Raw genomic sequence first — 23,214 nt, 5'->3', positions numbered from 1 at the left:
TTCGTAGACATTTTTTTACATATGTAGACCAGTAAATTGAATATTGTCAGATATATCATACTCTGTTTTAATGTGTAATCTGTAAATTTTTACATAAATCATAAAACATTATTAAGTTTACTTGGACTTACTGGCGGCCGTTATTAAAGTAAAAAGTCTGTAGTGCGGCCGTTATTAAAGTAAAAAGTCTGTAGTGCGGCCGTCAATAGCGGAAAGGTTGCGCATGCCTGAACTAAAGCATCAAAGCAAATACTCAAAATCAGAAATAAAATCAAAGCTTTTAGTTCTTATACTGCATATTGCAACTAAGAATTTGGTTAGATTTTATTTAGGCACAGAGTCACAGTTTTTCCTTTAAGAAGTTCAAAGTTCAGGCACATTCTTGTGTGAGTCGCCATTGAGTATGCCACGTTATTATAGGTCATATAGCACATACCTCATGTTTTTTTTAACCACATTACATGACAGCCCTATGAAATCTAAAAGGAACAAAATGGCAGTACTAGCAGAAAGACTGCAAGCAAAATGGTGTTTTGACAGCACTACAGAAATAAAGAGACACAATCATGTTTCAGATATAATCATGTTGTTGGACATTATCACTGTCATGGTTCGGCCAACATATTCTACATGGCTAGTATTCAATATGGTGTTTCTTGTTTGTTTCATGTTATTTTGTGTATTTTTTGTATTGAGGTTTATTATGTCTATGTGTACATTTTTTGTGTTCATTTGTCCTTGTCCCATTTGCTTTGTGGGTGGTCCCACAAGGAGTGGGGCCACCTGTGCATCACCACTAGGTACATCCCTCCATCCAATTTAAGAGAGGGCCTCCCCATGATTCTTCATGGTTCATTAAACACGCTAGGTGGTGGAGAGTTTTGGTGAGTTTCTGTTATTGCTATTGCTTGTGTTTTCTGGATTTTCAACCTTGCTTTGTTTTTCAACGTCTTTGGATTTCGTTTTGGGACTGTGATTATTGATTTTTTTGAACACTTGCTCTGTTTTTGACCTCGCCTCTGGATTGCAGATTGGAACTATATTAATTGTTATTTTTTGAACCTCTGCTTTGTTTTCGACCATGATTTTTGAATTCTTTATTAGCACTATGTTTACTATGTATCACCTAGTCTTCTGAGATATCTCCTTCGTGCTCTTTTGAGCTTTGAGGATTGCACAGCCTGTTTTGCTAAAACAAACCTTTTATTTTATTCAACACTCATCTTGGCAGTTTGGGTCCCTAGCTGGGCAATTTTGATGGTGTTTCTCCCCCTCTAGTGTACATCCTTGGAAGTGTTTTTGCAACTCAAGCAAGATCACGACAATCACCACTTCAAAGTAAAGTGTGTAGATGCAGTGCAATATTCTACTTGCAGTGTGAACTTTTGACTAATACCCACCAAATATTCGAGACAACATTGGTACCCCTAGTGTGCTTAAATAAGAGTTCCTCCCTCCTCTAAACTTGAGCCATCTTCAACTTCCTGTACAACCTTCACAGGCCACATTTCCAGTATCGGTCAGACAACTCTTTGGCTGCTCCTATGAGGTCCTTTTGTCCTTCAGGCTATGGCTGTACACAATTTGGCAATATCTGTATAGTAAAAGGTAACAAGCAGTATTTGAATTATTCATCTGGAGATGACAGTTTTACCTCTTACTAAAAATTACATTTGTCTACAATCGGGCAAGATACAAACTGTGAGTTCTTCCCTGGGTGTCCTGAGAGGTGTTGGGATTTAGTTTTTCAGTATCTTAATGTATTCTTCATCATTGACTTATGCTCTTGAGGCATGCCATCTGCCTGCTAAACTACCAGCCGTCTTTTGCAAAATCCAGACAGCTGAGCATATTTATGACATATGCATGATAAGTCCCAGCCAGATTGCATCAATTGCATCTGGCATATGCAGGAAAGTTCTGGCATAGCTTTGACATAAGCTTGTGTTGAAATTTGGAGAATTAGTATATCATGAAAGTAGATATGCTGTGAATAGAAACCTGTATAATTCTAGCAGAATATTGTTATTTCTGTGCATACTTCATGAACTGCTTAATCATCTTAGACAATTAAACATATTTTTACATTTTTTGCATAAGTTGTAGTTATTCAGATTTCACCTTTTGAAAAGATACTGCTATTTTTCCCTTCATCTACCTGTTTCCATTGACTGTATCCAGGGAGTTTGAGCTACAGTATGCCTTTTATACTTTTCAGCAGTGGTTGTGCTTTGTATGATGATCTTGTAAAAGGCACTGCATATTGGTATTGTAGCTGGGCATTATTCAAGGCATCTAGTGTTAACTTCTTTGCAATTAAATGTACTGTATATAAAGTTATTGTCTTACCAACCTTGAAACATTAAAGTGAAATGGGTTATCATCAGAGAATGAAGGAACTTGTTGTCATGGTTCTACTTGTTTATGTTTTGTATTAACTGGTTAAGTTCCTTTTTAATGTGATTATTGTTTAATTTAATGTATTTTCTATATGTTTATTATATTTATTTATATAATTTGTATTTCTTATTATTGCGTAATTACATTTCTATGTGTGCATTCTTAGTCTGTTATGTTCCCCATGCTTTGTGAGTGGTTCTCCAAGAGGCAGGGCCACCTGTCTGTGTCCATGTGAAACTACAACCAGCACCATAAAGCCTGTCAAGACCTACCAGTCTAATGTATTCTTGGTGTTGGTGAGTTCTCTTTGTGTTGATTGAAATATTATTTTTTATTTCATTCTCTGTATTTCTAACTTCTGCTCTGCTTTTGGCCATGATTATTAGATTTTGTTTTGGGGGCATTTGTGTTTGGATTGACTTTGTGCATATTGGATTTACAGAGCATTTATTTTAGAAAGATTTTTTGTCTGCTCCTTATATACAGCCAAAGGCTGATGGTTACGCCTTATTTGTTGGGGGAATTTGCTACCATTTTTTGGGACTTATTAGTTGTCTTTGGCCAGTTTCCTTTTTTGAGGGTATTTTCCCACTGAAGGCAGGTGGTTTCTCCTGGCACTAAACCAAATTAAGTGTGCCTCTGCTGGGTGCACCAACAAAGAATCTTGTTCCCTAGGTAGTTTGGAAGCCACTGTGAATTTCACTTTTGATAAACTCCAGTATGATAGCACTAGTCATCTTTTGTCTATCTGGTGCCATCTGAGATAATGTAATTGCATTGTTTTCAGAATGGAATTTACTAGCAAATTTTGGTCTGATTTGTATCTAATGTTCAGTTTAAGCTACTGTAGGCCCCCAAAAACCAACACAAAGGGCATGGCAACAAATTATTTCAGGGCTGGGCCCACTGGATTACCCACACCCCAGGTAGCCAGACCCCAAACTCAACAGGCTGGCTTAAGGCAAGCCTAGGACCAGTTCTATCTTGAAAGAGGCAGAGAAAATGTTTTATGTTAAGGATCTGAAGACATAGATACATGGTCAAAAGTTTGTGCCTTTCTTCTTACTAAAAATACAATACCAGTCTGTTGTAAACCCTTACCACTATCCAAAAATCAAAGAATCTAGAAACAAGGCTGACAGTCAAAATAACCAGGAAAGCAACAAAATAAAATGCATCACACTTAAAGTTCTTTGGACCTTGTAACCAGATAAAAATAAGTTGGGAAGGTATACAACAGTTTAAGTACTGTTGTACGCATGATGCAAGAGGCCGCGTACTCCCAGAGGAATACAGGAATGTTGCCATAGCAATGAAGCATACTGAAATCTAAGAATAGCAGCCCCCTCATATAAACAAAGATAAACAAAGATGGTGTTACATAATAATAGGAAATATAAATAACTTGTAAAGTGAGAGGTGAAAATAAAATGACGTCAAAAATTAATTCTTCATTGTAGAAAACTCTAAAATGAATACAGACATCGGCTTAAAGGATCACAGAAAACGCACCAAAAATTAACAAAAACAGTCAATCATGATAAGAGCTAAGGCTTCTTTACAGTTAAAGGTCACAAAATGTCCTGAAATGTAGAAAAAAATCTCTAGTACCATGACAAACAAGAATAGTTTGTTTATATTTTAAGTGTTCAAAAAAGAGCACAAGAAAGAAAGGTAAAACAGAGCAAAAAAAAAGAAACAAAGAAAAAATACAGTTTGCCTAAAAGAGGAACTGTAGGACCTCTGATAAAGGGAACAAAACCTTTATATAAAGTTTAATTACCAAACGTTGAAAGTACCGAATGTTGCTTCTAAAGGGGAAATTAAATAAAAAACCTAAGTTTTTAAAAGTTCAGCCTTTAACAAGAGCAAAAAGTTCATAAATGAGAGAATCCAACAAGAAGTACAAAGTCCAAAAAGACAAATGAAATCCAAAGGAAAGAAGGCAAACGGTATAATCAGGATAGGTAAAGCCTACAGCTGCAGTGTAACTAGGGTTAGCATAGAGAGAACAAAGAAAGTAATGGACACAATCAGTAATAGATAACATGATACATAAACAATATAATGCTCATTATAGAATAATAAAATACAAAAGGACAAGAAACAAAAACATACTCAATAACATAGAACACAAAAGAATTCACCACAAAAAAAACAAAATAATAAATAAAAGGCATAGGTCCTAAAGCCAGAAACAGAGCTCTTGCTTGGCCATGATACAAATTACATGATGTACAAACAAGCATACATACAGTAAATGCAAATCCTAATTAGGTTAAAACTGATTGTGATGTCAGCAAACCTTGAGCTAGAAACTGTGCTATGGAACCAGCATGTGACCTATTCAATCCCGAGAGGAAATAGGAAAAAAATGTCCAAAGTAAACAGCACACAAGGGTGCTAAACTAACTGCCTTTTTCCAGTCCTTGATGGTTTTATGGCGTTGATTATTGGCTAATATGTGAAGTTTCTCATCTTCCGGCCAATGTTCCCTGGAACTGTGAATGGAAAAAGTGGTTGAGTTAACAACAGTGCCCCCTTTCGACCCGGGGTGGTATTGGTTACCTGGGTAAAGCCTTGAGGATATAAATAAAGTCAGACCCAGCCCAGACCTTAGACCTCTTCCTTCTGGGCAGTGTACAGTGTTACATAGGTTTGTGCTGGACCATTTAATAACAAGATTAAATTCTTTCATCCTTCAATTCCAAGCCTCCAAGGTTTTTCTTCTGTCTTTCCTATAACAGTGTCAGGACACAGAAAAAAGAAATATGATTGAGGAGAGGTTTATAGTTATTGAATTGCTTGTATTTTTATACAAATGTGTAACAGTTTCAGTTACAGTTACAGCCTTTCAGCAGCTCCGTGTATGACTGTATGTGTATTTTTCTACTTTTATTTTTCTCTTTTTTTATTGATCACTCCTATCACTTTATTTTATGTGGATTCGTTCCCTGGACACACTTACTTTTACAATGTATGTGAATTTCCCCTTGGGATTAATAAAGTATCTATCTATCTATCTATCTATCTATCTATCTATCTATCTATCTATCTATCTATCTATCTATCTATCTATCTATCTATCTATCTATCTAAAGAGCAGGTTAGAGATAATGAAAGTACTAAAATTCGAAAGTCTCAAAAAACTGATAGTAAAGATCGCATTAGCGCAAACAAATGGAAATAGGTATCCAGGACTTTCTTTTTCATGTTTGACAAAATTTTTTGACTAATAATTTTGAAACTGATGATAGCATTTGGATCCTTAGATTTTGATCTCTACTTGTTTAAAAGTGGTCAGGTTGTTTTCTGTCTTGACCTACAAAGATTGTTGCAGCAACTAGACAGTGTTGCTTTCTTTAATATCCCCAATTATCAACATTTTTTTTTCTGTTTTCAAAGACAATTATTTTTATACACTCTTTTAACTTGCTGAAATAATTAAACATTAAAAAAGTTTATTTATTGACAAAAAATGACAATAACTTGATTGGTTTATTGACTGATTTACTTAAACAAATTAGTTAATTAAAGACCATCCAAAACAGGAAAAGGAAAGGAGAAGCCCCAGACAAAGAGAACTAACGATGCTTAAGTGGCATTCCTGTTAGTGAATACCTGCAGTATAGGGAGCCCTGCCTCCTTGGGCTTCTTAGAAGGGAAGAAAGGCAAAAAGCAAGCTGAACCAAAATAATTAACAAACTAATGAAAGAAAGGTATAAAATGGTAACACAAATGAGAAAACATAATAAAATAAAACAACAATAATAATAGTATTAATAATAATTAATACAGCCAAATCAATTTACAGATTAAAATAAAATCAACAATAGACAATGCTAAGGCCAGAGATGATTCCCAGGCAAAACCATGAAAATTGTAATACTCACATATATGTGTGGAAACTGACACCTTTTTAAACTGTGTAGAATTTTGCCAGATTTTAAAGGTTCGTCTCACTATCACAATCACACGTTGGATATAATTATTACTTGTTGGGGTTGACCATCCATCCATCCATTATCCAACCCGCTGTATCCTAACTACAGGGGTCACGGGGGGTCTGCTGGAGCCAATCCGAGCCAACACAGGGTGCAAGGCAGGAAACAAATCCCGGGCAGGGTGCCAGTCCACCGTAGGGCACACACACACACCCACACACGAAGCACACACTAGGGACAATTTAGGATCGCCAATGCACCTAACCTGCATGTCTTTGGACTGTGGGAGGAAACCGGAGTACCCGGAGGAAACCCACGCAGACACGAGGAGAACATGCAAACTCCACGCAGGGAGGACCCAGAAAGCGAACCCGCGTCTCCTAACTGTGAGGCATTCCACAACTTAGGTATTATTCCACTAAATTATCATTACTTAATTACATTTGCCTTATTCCTGCTCTCAACAGTAGAATCACAAATTAAATGGAGAACACTTTGACATGTAAATTTCCAATCTTTTTCTTCTTTCGGCTGCTCCCGTTAAGGGTTGCCACAGCAGATCATCTTCTTCCATATCTTTCTGTCCTCTGTATCTTGTTCTGTTACACCCATCACCTGCATGTCCTCTCTCACCACATCCTTTCCAATTTATATCAAAAATTGTGGACATTGTGCAAAACTCAAACTTTATTCTGGGGAACAATAATGATGAGCTGGCATAATCATAATGTGTCTCTGAAGGTGATGTGCCACTACAAGGAGACAGACAAGTAATATATACTGTATTTAGCAACTGAGCGCAGACATAAAGTTAAGCAAGAGTCAATACCAGTGAGTCAGCCCTACTTTAACATAGGTTTGACATGCTAACTAAGACATCATAGTACAAAAAAAGCAGTAGCCAGGAGTCAAAGAACAAAAATAACCATTTAAAAAGGCACATTCTAAGATTTTTTCTTTTATCTGTCTGCATTCATGGATGCTTTGGGGGTGGTAATGCTTCTTATTTAAAGCATGACACCTACAGTATGTCATCACATGCAGCACACTTCCATCCATTTACAGTAAAAAATGGTGATGTCCATAAACAAAAAAAACATTGCGTCCCATAAAATGTGATTATAATTCAGAATTTAATTATTGCACATAGAACATTTTTTAAATGTCAAACAGTTCCCTATAACAACAAATACATAAATATATCTGAAAGTAAATATATATGCTGGAGATATGTAAGGAAACTGAACTATAACAAAAGGAGGCCTTAGGTTACAGCATCCCCACCTAACTGACATGTAGAGTGAGGTTTTCTTTTTCATTGTTGTCTATCCATCGTAGAATCATGCAGTGGTTTGTCAGAATATCTTTGAAGTCATTCAAAAGTTGTTCTCCACGTTCCCTCCTTCCACATGTTGGCTTTTGCTTAAACTACTGATGTCACTGTTGCCTTTTTGTCCCAGGAAATTGAGCATTTTATCTAGAACAGAATCAATGGTCTCATTTTTTTTAATTTTTATACATAAACTGTAGCATCATGTCTGATTACATGAATTTACGTGAAAGTTTTTTTTTTGACAGAAATTTCATTTGCTTACAGAATGAAAGTAATTAGCAACACATTGTGTTGTGCATCTTTCAAGCATGTGCAACAAAATAAAAAGAAGAGTTGTTTTCATGTTTTAGGTCACATGGGCTGTGTTCAAATGTGCTTGCTTGAATATTTCTTGTTTTCTGGTTAAACAATGTGCAGCTTTTCTCTACTATTCCATGTCTACATATACAGTACACATTAATGAAACTGTTTTTTTTTTTTGCAATGTTTAAGATTATTAATAACAACATTTATTTATTTATATAGTGCGTTCCAATACAGAGTATAATTCAATGTGCTTTACAAATAGTTGTCCTTGAAAACAAACACAGACAATTATCAAATAAACTAATTATTGTAAAGATCTGATGGTCGGTGTGGAAAGGATAAAAAAACTCCAGTGGAGAAAAAAACCCTCTGTGGTTCCATGACCAAATGCCAATACAAGCCATGCTTGGCATTCTATTATATATCTAAACTAACAAAATACCCGCGCTTCGCAGCAGTGAAGTACTGCCTTAACATTGTTATTAAGAAGAAAAGTAAACATTTTTAAACTGAGGGAAAATATACAAATAATTATTTGTTAAGGATCTCTTTGTATACCACGTTGTCAGTTCACCCCTCCGGTTGTAATATGACCAAGCTGTGTGCTGAGCTTACTCTTGAGCATGAAACGTACAGTTGGCCATGTGAAAAGCAATCTTGCCTCAAATCAATGCCAACCTTTTGTAGGGTTTGTCCCTGAGACTTATTAATTGTCATTGCGAAGCAGAGCCTTACTGGAAATTGGAGGTGTTTGAATTGAAATGGGAGATCAGAGGGTATAACAGGGATGCGAGGAATAGAAACTCTCTCCCCTGAGCCACTGCCAGTAAAAATAGTTGCCTCAATTAGGTTCTTTTGCAGACACGTGACCTGATGTCTCGTGCCGTCACAAAGTTTCGATGGCTGTACGCAAATCCACAATTGGCTTTTTTTGAGCCAAACCTGTTGTTTTTGTATGAGACGCTTTTTATTATTGGGATCATACCTAGAAACAGAAGCTCTATTAACTTGTGGATTTGCCTCCGAGTATTTAGCGGGAGCATCTCTATTAACTTGTGGATTTGCCTGTGAGTATTTAGCGACAGCGTGTCTATTAACTTGTGGATTTTTCTGCGAGTATTTGGCGGCAACGTCACAAAGTTTTTTCCGTCTAGCTGCATCAGAAATTGGACCACAACGTCTGACACGCCTCCTTTTTACTGTTTTCTTACAGCTTGGATTGCTGCTGTCATAATCGGTTTGAGTTTCATGGTTTGTTTCAATTCCATTGGTATTTGCAGGACTTGTGTTGAAGTGACATTCGGCATCTGTGAAGCGTTGTAAGCATACAACCGGTTTCATCAATATCTTCGCATCCAGCTTTTGAGAGCTGAAACATTCATAAACATCAAAGTGTCCACTACTGAAATCGTCACCTGTGAATTTAAGATGATTAAGAGGCATTGGCGGTTCTCCAAACGTGTAAAATAGGCAGGCAGCCAACTACGTGGGAGGCGTGGGGATGGGGGACGCAATATAGGCAGGCAGCCAACTACGTGGCAGGCCGGGGGACGCAGTACGCAACCCTGCCTCACACGGCGACCGAGCTGCAGGCCATGGACGTATATATGTACGCAAGTAGGATTCAGTTATGACCGTTACGCGTAGAATTTCGAAATGAAACCTGCTTAACATTTGTAAGTAAGCTGTAAGGAATGAGCCTGCCAAATTTCAGCCTTCTACCTACACGGGAAGTTGAAGAATTAGTGATGAGTGAGTCAGTGAGTGAGGGCTTTGCCTTTTATTAGTATAGATTATAAAAAACAAAAGAATGAGTCAGTCTATGAAGATGTCATTAAGGATGGGATCTCAGTATTCTTCTTTCTTCCACCAGCCTAAGGCAATTTTGTTTATTTTTATTGCATGGAAATTGCAAAATTTAACATTATATGTCCCATTGCTGTTTCAGCAAAACAGATGGGTCTAAACATTTTAATGCCAGAAATAAATATAATAAACAACCAAACATGTTACAGGAAGAAGCTGCAGTTTATTTTACAGTCACTGGAATGTTTTGATTTCCATGTGTTCCAGTTCACAATCGTCATCTGGAATCTCTCTGTCAGCTAGCTATTAGTATACCTGGTAGGAAATTAGTTATCCATACTTAAGTTGCGGTCAGAATATTTTGGAAATAACTCTTTTAAATTTAGTTTTGTAGTAAGAAGAATCTTACTGTGGGGATGCTCCAATGTCTAAATTCTCATCAATAAATGGTATTTATCTGCAGTTGAGATGAACTAGCACAATTTGACCCTTTTCATACACTTTCTTATATTTTAAAGGAACAATTTTTACTGACATTAAATTATACTTAATGTAGGTTATCTTGTGCAAAGACTTCAGGCTGTCAGTAGTTTCTGAAAAAAATGGTTTTACACTTTGGGAGAATGCATTCTTTTATAGTAGTAGATCAAAAAATATTTGAATAATAATAACATTTTGGTGAGTTAAGAAGTGGTGCTGCATTTTACTTTCTGGTTTATAAGCACACACTTAGCAACAGAGAACTTCTGCAGAATTTTACTTTATTTTAGTTTTCTGAAATATGTTAAGTGTCATCATTACAAAACATGCATACCACAAAACAAAAGAAGTGATCAAATTGCTGTGCTGCAGCCCTAATGTTAGCCTTATTTTTTTTCCAGCTGTTTACACTTTAGGGCGGAGTGGTGGCTGTGATGTAGGGATCTGCACTGGCAATCGGAAGGTTGCCGGTTTGAATCCCGTAATTGCCAAAAGTGACTCTACTCAGTTGGGCCCTTGAGCAAGGCTCTTAACCGGCAATTGCTCTGTCCTGGGTATGACGTTAATCTGCATCCAGCCCTGCATGTAGACTCTCCAACCTGCAGGTAATAAAAAACCTCAAACTGTTCCACTCCATCTGAACTAGTGTGGTGCTGAGGTGTCACCCATTGCATGGCTGCACTCGGGTCCTAATCTGGGATCCTGTGTTGGTTTGTCGTGTGGTGGGTGCGGCAATGTGCTGCATCAGTACATGCTCCTAACCTGTTAACACTTAATCAGATGTGTGATTTAAGAAATAAGCGTGGGCAATTGATTCATTGGAGAATTATAGTTGCAAGCAATAGTTGTACCTGTATCATGCTTGTGCTCTTTCAATTTAGTCCTCACGGATTTCTCATGCAAAAATTGTTTTTCCTGAAGGGATCATCCCCTTTCTGAAACTCTAAAATCAATAATATAGACATCTTGACAAAAAACGAGTGTAGTTGTCTCCTCAGATGGATGGCACATTGTTCAGGATTGGTTCTATTCTTGTTCCCAATCCTGTCAGAGTAAGTCACAAAGCAGCTGTGCTTGATAAAGCAGGCAAAAATGGAAATGAATATTTTACATTTTCATTGTAAAAACAAAGAGAATTTACACCCTTCTACCCTTTGATGTCAAGAGCAACTGTGAAACTGTTAAGCTAGTCTTTAGAGTTGGTAACAAGACATGTGGCTAACTATGCAAAGACATTTTAATTTTTGAATTAAACACTTGTACTTATGCACAGACCTTACATTTGTTTAAGAAATGACATTTCATCAAAATAATAATGAGCCAATCACTTGACTAGCAAAATAGCTATTAGTAGCACCCCAAATTTTATTAGTTATAGATATAAAGTTCACATTTTGTAATTGTTCCGAGTAAATTGTGCATAAAATGAGGTAATTTGTCAAGATGTCTAAAAGTATTTTTTTTTCTTTTTGGGGAAGACACTGAGGGTGTTATGGGTATAAGAAACAGCCTAAGGGTAATTGTGAGCTGGCAGGAGAAAGGTGACCAGGAGCTAATCACGTAAAAGGAGAAACAGAGTCAGAGCTGGGCAAGAGTCCTAATCAGTGAGTCACAACAGAATCCAAGCAAAAGTAATTATAGGAAATCAAGGATGAAGAAAAGGTCAAAAGCAAAACTACCTGTCACTAGGTGTACTTTCTAAGAAGTTAACTATTGCTAAAATATATATATATATATATATATATATATATATATATATATAATTTTCCCAAAAAGGAGTATCCATAGAGTGTCGCAGATTGAGGCACTTGCCGTCCTCTTGAACCTTCTGACTCAACTCTAGACACCAGGTAAAAGTCCAAATATTTCTTTTATTTAGACAATAATGTGCACAAAGCACCCTCCACTCCACAATACTCTTATAACTAATCAATACACAATAATCAATCCTCCACACTCCCAGACACTTTGCCACCCTTCCTCCCAGCTCAGCTCAGTGTCTGGGCTTTCCCATAGTCCTTTTATATCTACCGACCCGGAAGTGGTTCCTGGCACAACCCACAAGTCCATTTCCTTCCGGGTCAGGGTAAACAGTCCTCTTCTTCACCCCGGGAGCACGTCGTTTCCTCTGGTCACATGATGATGATGTTCTCCCGGGTTATAGGGCACACAAGAGCCCACTAGCCCCCCTACAGCGACTCCCGGTGGTCCCCAAGGTATCCAGCAGGGCTGTGTATAGAAACTACAAAGTCTATGAGGCCCTGCTGGAACTCAGGGCACCATCATGCTGTCCGGAGGGCTCCTCCTAGCGGCCTGGGGGTGGCGACCGGAGTCTGTAGCCGGTCGTCCATCACAAAGAGTTATGTCAGCATATAAGTCATCCCTGTATGCGTCTATACTGGAATTAACTTGACATCACACGAAGAGCACAGTGGCAACCCCAAAAATGACATTGAGGGAAACAGAGAATGGCACATGAATATAAAATAAAATATAACAAATTTTTGAAGAAAAGAATACAGATACTGACTGTCTCAACAAGTTGAGATGCATGACCACAACCAAAAAGGCATTAAAATGGAAAAAGATTCATAACAGATAGCGTAATTGCAAAATTAATTAATATTATTCTAAAATGAAAGAAATAGTTCACTCAAAACTTTTTTTCTAACCTATTGTGTACTTCCTGCCACTTTTTAACTGAATCCTGTTCATTTTTTTAATGAAGCAGGTTTTTTTAACATTTTTTTTTGCTACAAAGTATTTAAGATATAAACTATTACAGCTTAAATGTTTCTCAGGAGGCAATTTCTAATGACTGTCTTCATTTGAAACTCTAGAAACACTCTTAGGATTTCAGTGTTTGAATTAAGTGGGCCAGCCTTTTGATGATGAATAGTTTAAATGGGGTCAAGATCAAACCACAGCCCAGAATGATCTTGGAATTCATTCTTCACTTAAAGCAGTTAATGGAGTTTTTAACTAAAATATGTTTTTGTGAAAATGTGTTAAATGTCTGGCTGAAATATTAGAAAAGATAAAAATTTCTATGATATATTACAGTATATTTTAATATGCAACTCTTCTTCATGCTGGGTTTAATATTCAGTATGCCATTTCCCATTTTAATAGTAATTTGTGAAACAATTTTTGGTTATAGCGATGAAATAAAATGTTCCTGCTACTTGATACTGTTTTCTGTGCAAGTATATGTGGACACAAATAGTACACTTATTTTCATTCTGAAATAATAATATATTATTTACAGATATCTCTATAGCTTTGTTTACAGTCACAAATGGCTTAAACAGTTGCTCAGTTTGGTCTTCATTATTTTGATTTAATCCACTGATGAAGACTACTAAGCATACTGTAAAAGCATTCTTGTCTCTCTTTGATACAAAATGAAAGTGTCCGTGTTTAGACAAGAAAATGTTTGCATTGATTTGTGAGTCAATTGAAATGTGTCCTATTTATAATTAAAGTGTACTTAGGATATCTTAAACACATTTGCTAGAATAAATTATGTTTTGTTACTCTCAGAGACCAAACCTTGCATTTCTTTGCACTTATCGGCAGGGCTTCTGGAACCTGTCCTTATGCCAACAGCTATTCTAGAGTATATTCTCGTGTCCCCTTTTCAATGTCTTTTCCCCTCTGCAAATGCTTTTTTCATGGTCTGTCCCAGAGAATTAGCTTAAATGTGGGATTTTGATGTAAAGTTCATTCAAACTGAAAAGAAATGTTTTTTAGAGGTTTATAAACATGCATACATTAATCTTATCAGGTTGGACTAAACCATGTTCCAGATATGGTTGCACTCACTGGATGGTGTTCTGGTAAACTGGTGAGAAGTGTTTAAATGCTACACCCTCCAGATATAATAAAATATTAGTGCAAGTGTGGCCAAGTAATTAGATGACGGGAATTTGCCTGCAAAGTGTGCAGAGTTTCAATGAAACATTTGTTTTTGGACTTTAATCTTATAAATCATTACTGAACATTTTTAATAATCTTTAAAATTTCACTTTCTCTAATTGCCAGTGGTAGTTTTTTTTCTTTTTTTTTAACTCACTATCCTGACTCAAAACATTATCAGCACACATAACATCCTAAATTATGTACTAGAAATAACTACCTAAGAAACCTACTTTTAAAAATATTATTTAGACAAAGAGTAGACATTCATAAAGAAGCTAACTTTAGTTCCAAAAAGATAGTGTTGATGTCTAGCAGATATTTCCAGATCACTGGCACATTAGATAATATCCCAACGGCTTTAGGATTGTGCAGTCACAGGTCTAATATTTGCATTTGAATTTAACTGTCACTGAGATGCATCTAATAGATAGAGCTGAAACCAAAAATTCATGTTTCTAGTCAAAAAAACAAAACAAAGGCCTGAGGGAAAAACAGAATTCATGATGAAAAGGAGAAATTTTCACTAGCAAATCTCAGGCAATAGAACATCATAGACACACACTTCTATCTCCATTTTAGGAGTGCAGAGGACTGATGTTTAAAGGGATCTCCCTTTTTTTCCTATCAAATACTTCTTGAAAGTTTCAGGGGCGTGCAGCTTTGGAAGCCAAGACACATTCACAGCAGGCTGTCTCTCTAAATTAGGAGTTTGCATTTAGGACTATACTTTCATCAGGATCCACCAGGATGTATCAGTGGAAGTCAATGACAGCATTTTGGTGTTATTCCTATTGTAATTGCGGACAGGTCAGAAAAAAAGTTCTGGCAGAGGAGATGAAAGATCTGACTTGAAGGGCTCAGCACAGGAATAGAAGATACACCAGCAGATCTGTAGCTGTGAATTCCTTTCTTTAAAATGATGGCACTAGTCTTTAAACCTTAAACCATTCTTCATTCTTTTCTTTTGTTATTTCTAAATTTGCCACACTTTTGAAGAGCCTTTTAAAATTCCTATCCCCTCTCCTTTTTCTTTCCCTTATAGATTCTCTCATAGTATTCCTTCTATGATTTTTTTTGTCTGAGATCTGTGACTCAGATATCACTGTTATGCCACTCATGAAATTGAAATGAAGAGAGCACACACACAGCACATAAACCAATTACACAAAGAGTATCAGAATGTTTCCAAACTGCATATGTAATAAAATGGAAGAGGTATCAATAATTTGAAAAAAGTGTTGCCATGAGAAGAAAGCAAGAGAGTTTGGAGAAGACATGGGAGAGAAATACATTGGTGGATCCTATTGATTGTTGGATTACCCAGCACTCATCATAGTAGGACCATACAGGTTCTCTATATCTTTATTACTTTACATTATCATCTTTCTTTCTTTCTTTCTTTCTTTCTTTCTTTCTTTCTTTCTTTCTTTCTTTCTTTCTTTCTTTCTTTCTTTCTTTCTTAATAAAATAAAGCCCACAGTTCCATAGTTTGTATTGTGATGCCTTTTACTTTAAATGCCATCGTCATTATTATTATTATTATTATTATTATTATTATTATAAGGTGTCAATGTAGAAGACACATCATAAAACTAAATTCTGAAGGGATTAAAATGTCAATCTAGCTAATGAATTCAAATGAATTCATCAACAAAAATAAAAAGATGTCTGAGAGAACCCTTTTTATAAATATTCAACGACATTCCTGTGCAAAGATATTAGATACAAAAGCTACGTTGGGCTCCACAGGTCTCCTTCCCAGCTCTTCGTATCCCTTATTCAGGAGCACTGATTACATTTATAATACATCACGCACAAATGTCCAGTATAGCCTTGAAACTTTGAGGATACATTTTTGACTCATTATCATGGTTGCAGCTAATGCAAAATATGATTGCAGAGGCCTCAACATTTTGTAGAATCAGCAGATTACAGTGTTTATATCCAAAGACAATTGTAGGTTTAGCTGCAAAAGATTCCCAAAATAAAAGGAACTTTTGGCAGGTATCATAAAAGAGACTAGATGTCAGTCAGTTAGTCATTATCCAATCCGCTATATCCAAACACAGGGTCACGGGAGTCTGCTGGAGCCAATCCCAGCCAGCACAGGGCGGAAGGCTGGAACAAACCCCGGGCAGGGCGCCAGCCCACCGCAGGAGAATAGATGTACTGTACCTAAAATTATACAATCTCATTGTTATTTGAAGAAGTAAGAATTTCACTGTACTTTAGCACATTACAATAAAGTTGAAATGTTTGAAGGACTGAAGAGACAATTACATGCTACAAGTGAAGAGGCAGTGCTGTACAAAAGGTTTGATTGCACTGTGGATGAACCAAGAGTAGTGGTTGTGCTGCGCAAAAGGTGAGAGCCGAGGAGGATTAGCTCAGCTGATGTCAAAAAGAAACACTCTGCTTACACTATTTAGACACAGTTCCTGTGTGCAAGACTGTAGGAGTTCTCCTAATAGCTCACAGCGTAAGGGAGCTGCTTTTGTAATTCAGATGCGAGTCTGTGGCTAGCCACTGGCAGTTACCAGGGTGCAAATGCCTGGATTGGGTTGTATTGTCGTGTGATTATACAAAAAAACAACAAGTAAAAAGGGAGAAGTTGGAGCATGGGCAGAAATATGGACAAATTTGTTGGGTGATCCTAAAAAAACAGGCGACAAACAGCATCTGTGGTGGGCTGGCGCCCTGCCTGGGGATTTGTTCCTGCCTTGCGTCCTGTGTTGGCTGGGATTGGCTCCAGCAGGCCCCCGTGACCCTGTGTTAGGATAGAGTGGGTTGTAAAATGACTGACTGACTAACAAACAGCATCACTGAAATCATGCTATGGCAACTGGGTAAGACAGCTAATAAACAAAATTCATTATCAACCGTTCCTTGTAATATTGCCAGTTTCTGATTTGCTTTTGAGGGCTGACTTTTTAAGCCATGCACCTCCAGATACACCTGGAGGTGACTGGCATGACAAGAAAATGACTAAATAAGCTGGAGACTGAAACTGTATGAAGATTGATATTGGTTTATTACTGACGCATCAATCGCTGAAAGAAAATGGATTGCAATTTAGATAGACAGAAGTAGACAACAGTAACAAGACATTCTGGAATAAGAAAAAGTAAAAGCCAGAAAAGTTTCAGAGAAACACAAGTGTATAAACAGCTGGAAAATACATCTGTAAATAGACAGAGAAGGATGGAGGAGGGATAACAAATATAACATAAATCCTGGAATGTGAGTAGATATGAAGTTGACTAATAGTTAGAAAATAGTTCCTGAGTGCTTATACCCAGTCTGGCCCAGGGCTCCATTAATAGGGAGGGAAAGTTATTAAACAAGTGAATCTGCACGTACCATGTCAGCAGCCATCCAAACATTCTCTGAATTAAATGGCAGATCAAAAACGTGTGAAAAGTGACAGGAATAGAATAAAACTTATGGAGGTTCGCAAAAGGTAGACTGTGAGGGGGCAACACAACACATGTTATGTACTTGTTATGTGCTTTAACGTGATTGTCTTACAAGGATAATTGCTGGTAATAATACTGAATTTTAAGTTTTCCTTAAAGAAATATGTTCTGAAGTCATTATTACTAAAAATTGTTCAAGAACATACATAAAAGTAAAAAATAAAGAGGTAATCCAAAATACTAATTTAACCTTATTCAAGTATAAGTAATAAGTATTTTTTCTCACAGTTAATAAATTCATTGGCACATTTTGGCTTTTTATCAGTCCAAACATTTTTGCTAATGATAATCAAATGGAGTCATAGTCCTAAACGATTTGACTTCTTTCCTTGATATAGTCATATCAGTATGCATTCAGGTGCTTATGGAAATTCAGTACTTTTGTATTTTGAAAGCATAAATAAAAGATTCATGTAGTATAATTATCTATCTATCTATCTATCTATCTATCTATCTATCTATCTATCTATCTATCTATCTATCTATCTAAAGTTTGAAAGGTACATACAATATTGAAGATCATCATATTTTGCTACTGTATTTTTATATTATATTACATTTCCAAGGAAGTTTTTTACTGAAAAGGGTGATGCTACCTGCTCTAATTGCCACATAAAATGTGTGTTGGGGTGGGAGGGGGGATATTAATTCTTTAAGAGAGGATATCATGAAAGTTATTGCAATGTTTCAGTAATTTACATAATTGAGAAAATTCTAAACAAGACAGTGTTGAGTGAGAGCAGGGGTCTGTTTAAGGAATCATATAATAATGTTATGTTAGGGCATCCTATTATTTTAATTTGTTCTCTATTATACTCCTACAACTGTTTATTAACTTACTGGGACTCCCCAGGTGACATTATGCCATTTTGAATGAGGTGTTTGGACTTATCAAGACATTATTTACACAATTGTTAGTAGTTTCATCTGTTATCTGTTTTCTTGGTATTATCTTCGGTTATGTGTTTTTGCTAGTCATTCATCTCATCACCTATCTCTTTATGTATCCATTTATGCATGCTATGGGGCAGCATTAGCAATAGTAACAACCAGTAATCAAATATTTCAAATTAATGTTTCAAGAAAAGCTGTACTTTATAATTATTTCAAATTTTATTTTAACACTGATAAAACTACAATGTTTTCATTCTGTCCAACAACTGTCATGTTCTGTCTGAGAGCAGTTGGCTGTCATATATTTGTTGCTGTTCAAAAAAGAGTAATGTAGAATGAGTGGATGCTTATTATTTGAGTATGTTTGTGCAAAAAGAAATACACAAAAGAAACTGATATGTAGTTAAGAAAGAAATAACCTGTAAAAAGATACCTCTGAGCAAGTAAATGGGGCTATGACCTGACCTCTTCTTTCCTTTGAAGTTGCCTCATCCTTTCTATGTCAGGTTTGGCCCAGATTGTTGCTGAACCCCAACATATCTAACTTTGCTTCTTATCTTTTGCTTGCTCGTCTGTTTTCTTTTAAAAGCAACCCGTTCCTCTTAGTGTTTCCAGGGACAGCTATTTTCTTGTTTTGTTTAGAACATATATTGAAGAAGTTGTACAAACTGCATCAGAAGAAAATTATACCTCAAAACATCAGTACATTTAATAAAAATGTTTGCTAGAAATAACTGAAATGGTAAATGCAGTGAATCATACTTTTATTACTCATTGATGAGACAATGCATCTTTAAATATTTAAACGTATATTAAGGACTTTTTAAAAACATTTTAAACATATTTTAGACTAGTGGGCTCTGCCCCCTGCTCGCTTTGCTCACCAATCCGCTTCTCCATGATCATAAATATAAACCTGTCCGAATTGTGGTTTCTTTGAAATTAAACTTGTAGTAGCTTTAATTGTTGCGGGACCATAGATTTTCATAGCATATGGTCCTGAATCATGTAAATGTACATTTTGAGCATTGTTTGATGTGAATACAAGCAGATTATTGTAGATTTGGATATTTTGCCTGTAGTGTTTGTGGATTTCACTTTCACCACATAACAGATCTTTTATTTCTCGTGAATACGCCTCTTCTTTGGGAAGAAACACTACTTTTCCCTAAAGGCAACACGAATCAGACGATCTACAAGTCCATCCATCCATCCATTTTCCAACCCGCTGAATCCAAACACAGGGTCACGGGGGTCTGCTGGAGCCAATCCCAGCCAACACAGGGCACAAGGCAGGAACCAATCCCAGGCAGGGTGCCAACCCACCGCAGTATCTACTACATACTTCTGTCATATCACCTATGTCCATATATTTGATCTCTTTTCGCTGTTCAGTTATTTCACAGAGTAATAATTTCCACTTGTTTGCGCTAATGCGATCTTTACTATCAGTTTTTTGAGACTTTCGAATTTTAGTACTTTCATTATCTCTAACCTGCTCTTTATATGTATCGCACCAACATTTTTGAACCTCAATACGACGTTCTACTTTGTCTTCTCCTCTTTGTCTTTTATTTCCGGCCCCGGTTAAATCTCTTGACACAAAGTCTCATCTTGTTGGACTTGAAATTATCTCTCTGAAAAAATCTCATCTTGTCCCAGTATAAAAAGTCCTGTCTTGTCCCAGGATTTTTTTATATAATAGAGAGATAACATCTGCATTCTGGTCAAGACATAAAATCTCTACATCCATTATCAATGTTTTTTAAAGGGTTCTTGATCCTCTTTTGACAGCACTAGAGACACAGCACAACACAACCCCAGATGGGTTGCCATTTTATTATAGGATACACACACAAATACACCCTCACTAATATTTGGGCTAATTTTGAGTTGCCTGTTAACCCAGCCTGCATGTTACTTGAATATGTTAGACAGGTTAGAATACCCAGGAATATATACAGACGTGCAAGATGTGTGATATTTAGGGACAATAACAAGATAATTCTTTGTCCCCTTAGAAAATGCTAAACTAATACTTTTAAAATAATATGTATACTTTTAGTGAGAAGTCAAGCAAAATGACACTTTTGAAATTTACCACTAGAATCCCTAAAAGCCTACAAAAAAACTCTTAATCCCGGGCCACATTAAATTAGTGTTAAACCTTGTAGAGTCAGTGTATAATGCAAATTTATTTGACATATTCATTCACTCACTCATTAACAAAAACACTATTCACCATTTAGTTAAAAAGCTGAAATTAGACAGAATGGTATATCTCAGTCAGTAGGTATCTGCTAAGAGAAGACATTTTGATATCAATATTAGGAATTAACCCTTCCCAATAGAAAAACTAAATATCCCAAAATGTTGAAAATGACTTGACAAATTTGATGACGTTATAGAAAAAAGAACGGATGTGTTTTTTTATTTCTCGATATTTGTTGGTAATAAAACAGTAACTAGTAAGGTGTTTTTAGGCAATGTGTCCTTTTTTTGTTTCAGCTATTTTTGAGCTGAGAAATAGGTCATGTAGTTCCTACAAATGAATGTGGCTTGCAGAACAGCGCCACTGTACAAGCTGACACTATTATTGTGCAGAGTAATGGGGCTGGTGGCGAGTGAAAAGTGGCAGCTGCCCTGCACAGGACAAAGAGATGAGGTGGCGAGCAATATTGAAAGTGTAATATGAAGTAGAAAAAGAAACATTAGGCAGACCTCAAAGAATACATGTTTAGCAAGAGACTCTCATACTAAATATTGTGTCTTTTCCTTACTCCTCGTGATGCAATATTAGTACTCACATATACACATTTTACCTTGATTGGATTATCAAACACTGTTGTATACATAAACTTCAAAGAGCAGTACATTCGGGGATGTTGGCAGCTTGGGTGTTGCTTTCATGGTCAGACTGCAATGTGCCTCTATGCTCAGGTTCGCAATGAGAGATCTGTCAGTACAGTGAGTCAACCCACTTTAAGATCTATGTTCAACATAAGATGGGAACATAAAAGAGGCAGACAATATGCATAGTTCTCAGTACCGTTTCTTTTCACATTTCTTTTCAATGCAGTGACTTTAATGTTGAGTTAATTCTATGGAACACATAAATGTGCAGCCTTTAAACATTTATATTGTAAGTAATAAGTTAAAGCAAACATGATTTAGTGTGTATTGCTTCTGATCGAATCCCTCCAAAACTTATCTAACACTCCAAGATTATAGACTAAAATGTTGCATTCAAATCTGACTGAAGCTGTCATGTTTTATTTGATCTGCTACAGGGTTAAATTATATTTATACCTAAATTCCTGTTATTCCTCCTAATGACCTGTTTGAATTCAAAAGAATACAATTTCCTCTAAACTTGTGTTTTGCAATAACCATCAACAAATCCAAGCAAGAATTTATCTATGGCAGGAATACTTACTCATGTGCAATTTTACACAGCATGTGCAAGAGTGAACGGCACAATGGTGCTGTGGTAGCGCTGCTGCTTCTCAGTAGGGAGACCAGGGTTTATATCCTATGTCATCCCTGTGTGGAGTTTGCATTGTTTCCTGTGTGTGTGGGCGTTTAATCCGGGACCTCTGGTATCCGCTCACAGTAGGAAGGATGTACAGGTTAGGTGGATTGGTACTGCTAAATTGGCCATGGTGTGTGTGTTCAACCTGGGATGGAAGTGAACTAATAATATTAACCCCTGGGTGAAATAAAAATTAAAATATTCTATCAAGAAAACTATTCAGTTTATAACATAATACTTCTGATACATTTAATTAGCCCTCGAAACTATAACCAAGGCAAGTGTCTTAAGTAATGTCTCAGATGAAGCCAGTTAACACAGCCAGCTAGTGTAACTAACTTGTTATAATAAATGTTCAATGTACTTTAAAATATAGGAGTTTCAATGAAACAAAACAGGCTTGTTTAGACATGGTGGACTTATCAGAATTGTTCGTATACTGTATACTAGCTAACCGTAAGGTGTTTTCTTCTCTCAGGAGCAGAGGCTTGCCCATCTGTGAAACAGAATGGAATGATTATCCATTAGATATTTATAGAGGCAAAATTATTAACACAAAACTGACTCACTGTCAGCGTACACAGTAATATGCCTCACTGATTTACTCAGACTAACTCGAGTGTGGGTGGTTAAAGTTTAATCTTAATATGTGAACCATTTTTACCCTTTCAAGTAGAAAGCAATGACAAGAAAATTAAAGATCTTTGGCAAAATTGACATGCTATTTGAAGTAAACTTTTGTTCACTATGGAAGAGAAGTTGATGCTTTTCTTTTCTAATTCTGAATTAAATATAGACAATACTTATTTTAATGTCTTGTACATTATTGCAATAATTTAATTAGTAATTTATGCAGTAGTGGCTACATATAAAGATTTATAGATGTTCAGTAATATAAGTATATAATTATAGTTTTAAATCCTCATGAATCTTTCTTTAACTCTGTTTTCAGCACTCAGATCAATTTTACTGTGGCCATTGACTTCACTGCCTCCAATGGTGAGTAAAAAGGTTCAGTGTATAATACTAAAATTGTTTATTATGTTTATGCCAAAAAACAATTACAGAAATCATTCAATTTTAAATGTGAAAGTTGCGGTTTTTTTCTTTGCTTAATTGGAA

The 23,214-nt window shown here is 36.3% G+C and overlaps 1 protein-coding gene across 1 annotated transcript in view; it reads left to right on the top strand.

Annotated features, from left to right (window-relative positions):
• The window catches only part of LOC114659672 (copine-8), a 650,855-nt gene that overhangs the window by 496,560 nt on the left and 131,081 nt on the right, over positions 1-23,214 (top strand). Inside the window, exon 14 of the mRNA XM_028812277.2 lies at positions 23,045-23,091. Within this exon, the coding sequence (XP_028668110.1) occupies positions 23,045-23,091 (47 nt within the window). The remainder of the gene's footprint in view (positions 1-23,044; positions 23,092-23,214) is intronic.

The sequence above is a fragment of the Erpetoichthys calabaricus genome, chromosome 1 (genome assembly GCF_900747795.2).
Source record: "Erpetoichthys calabaricus chromosome 1, fErpCal1.3, whole genome shotgun sequence".
NCBI classification, from domain to species: Eukaryota; Metazoa; Chordata; class Cladistia; order Polypteriformes; family Polypteridae; genus Erpetoichthys; species Erpetoichthys calabaricus.
This window is presented reverse-complemented; position numbering and strand designations above follow the sequence as displayed.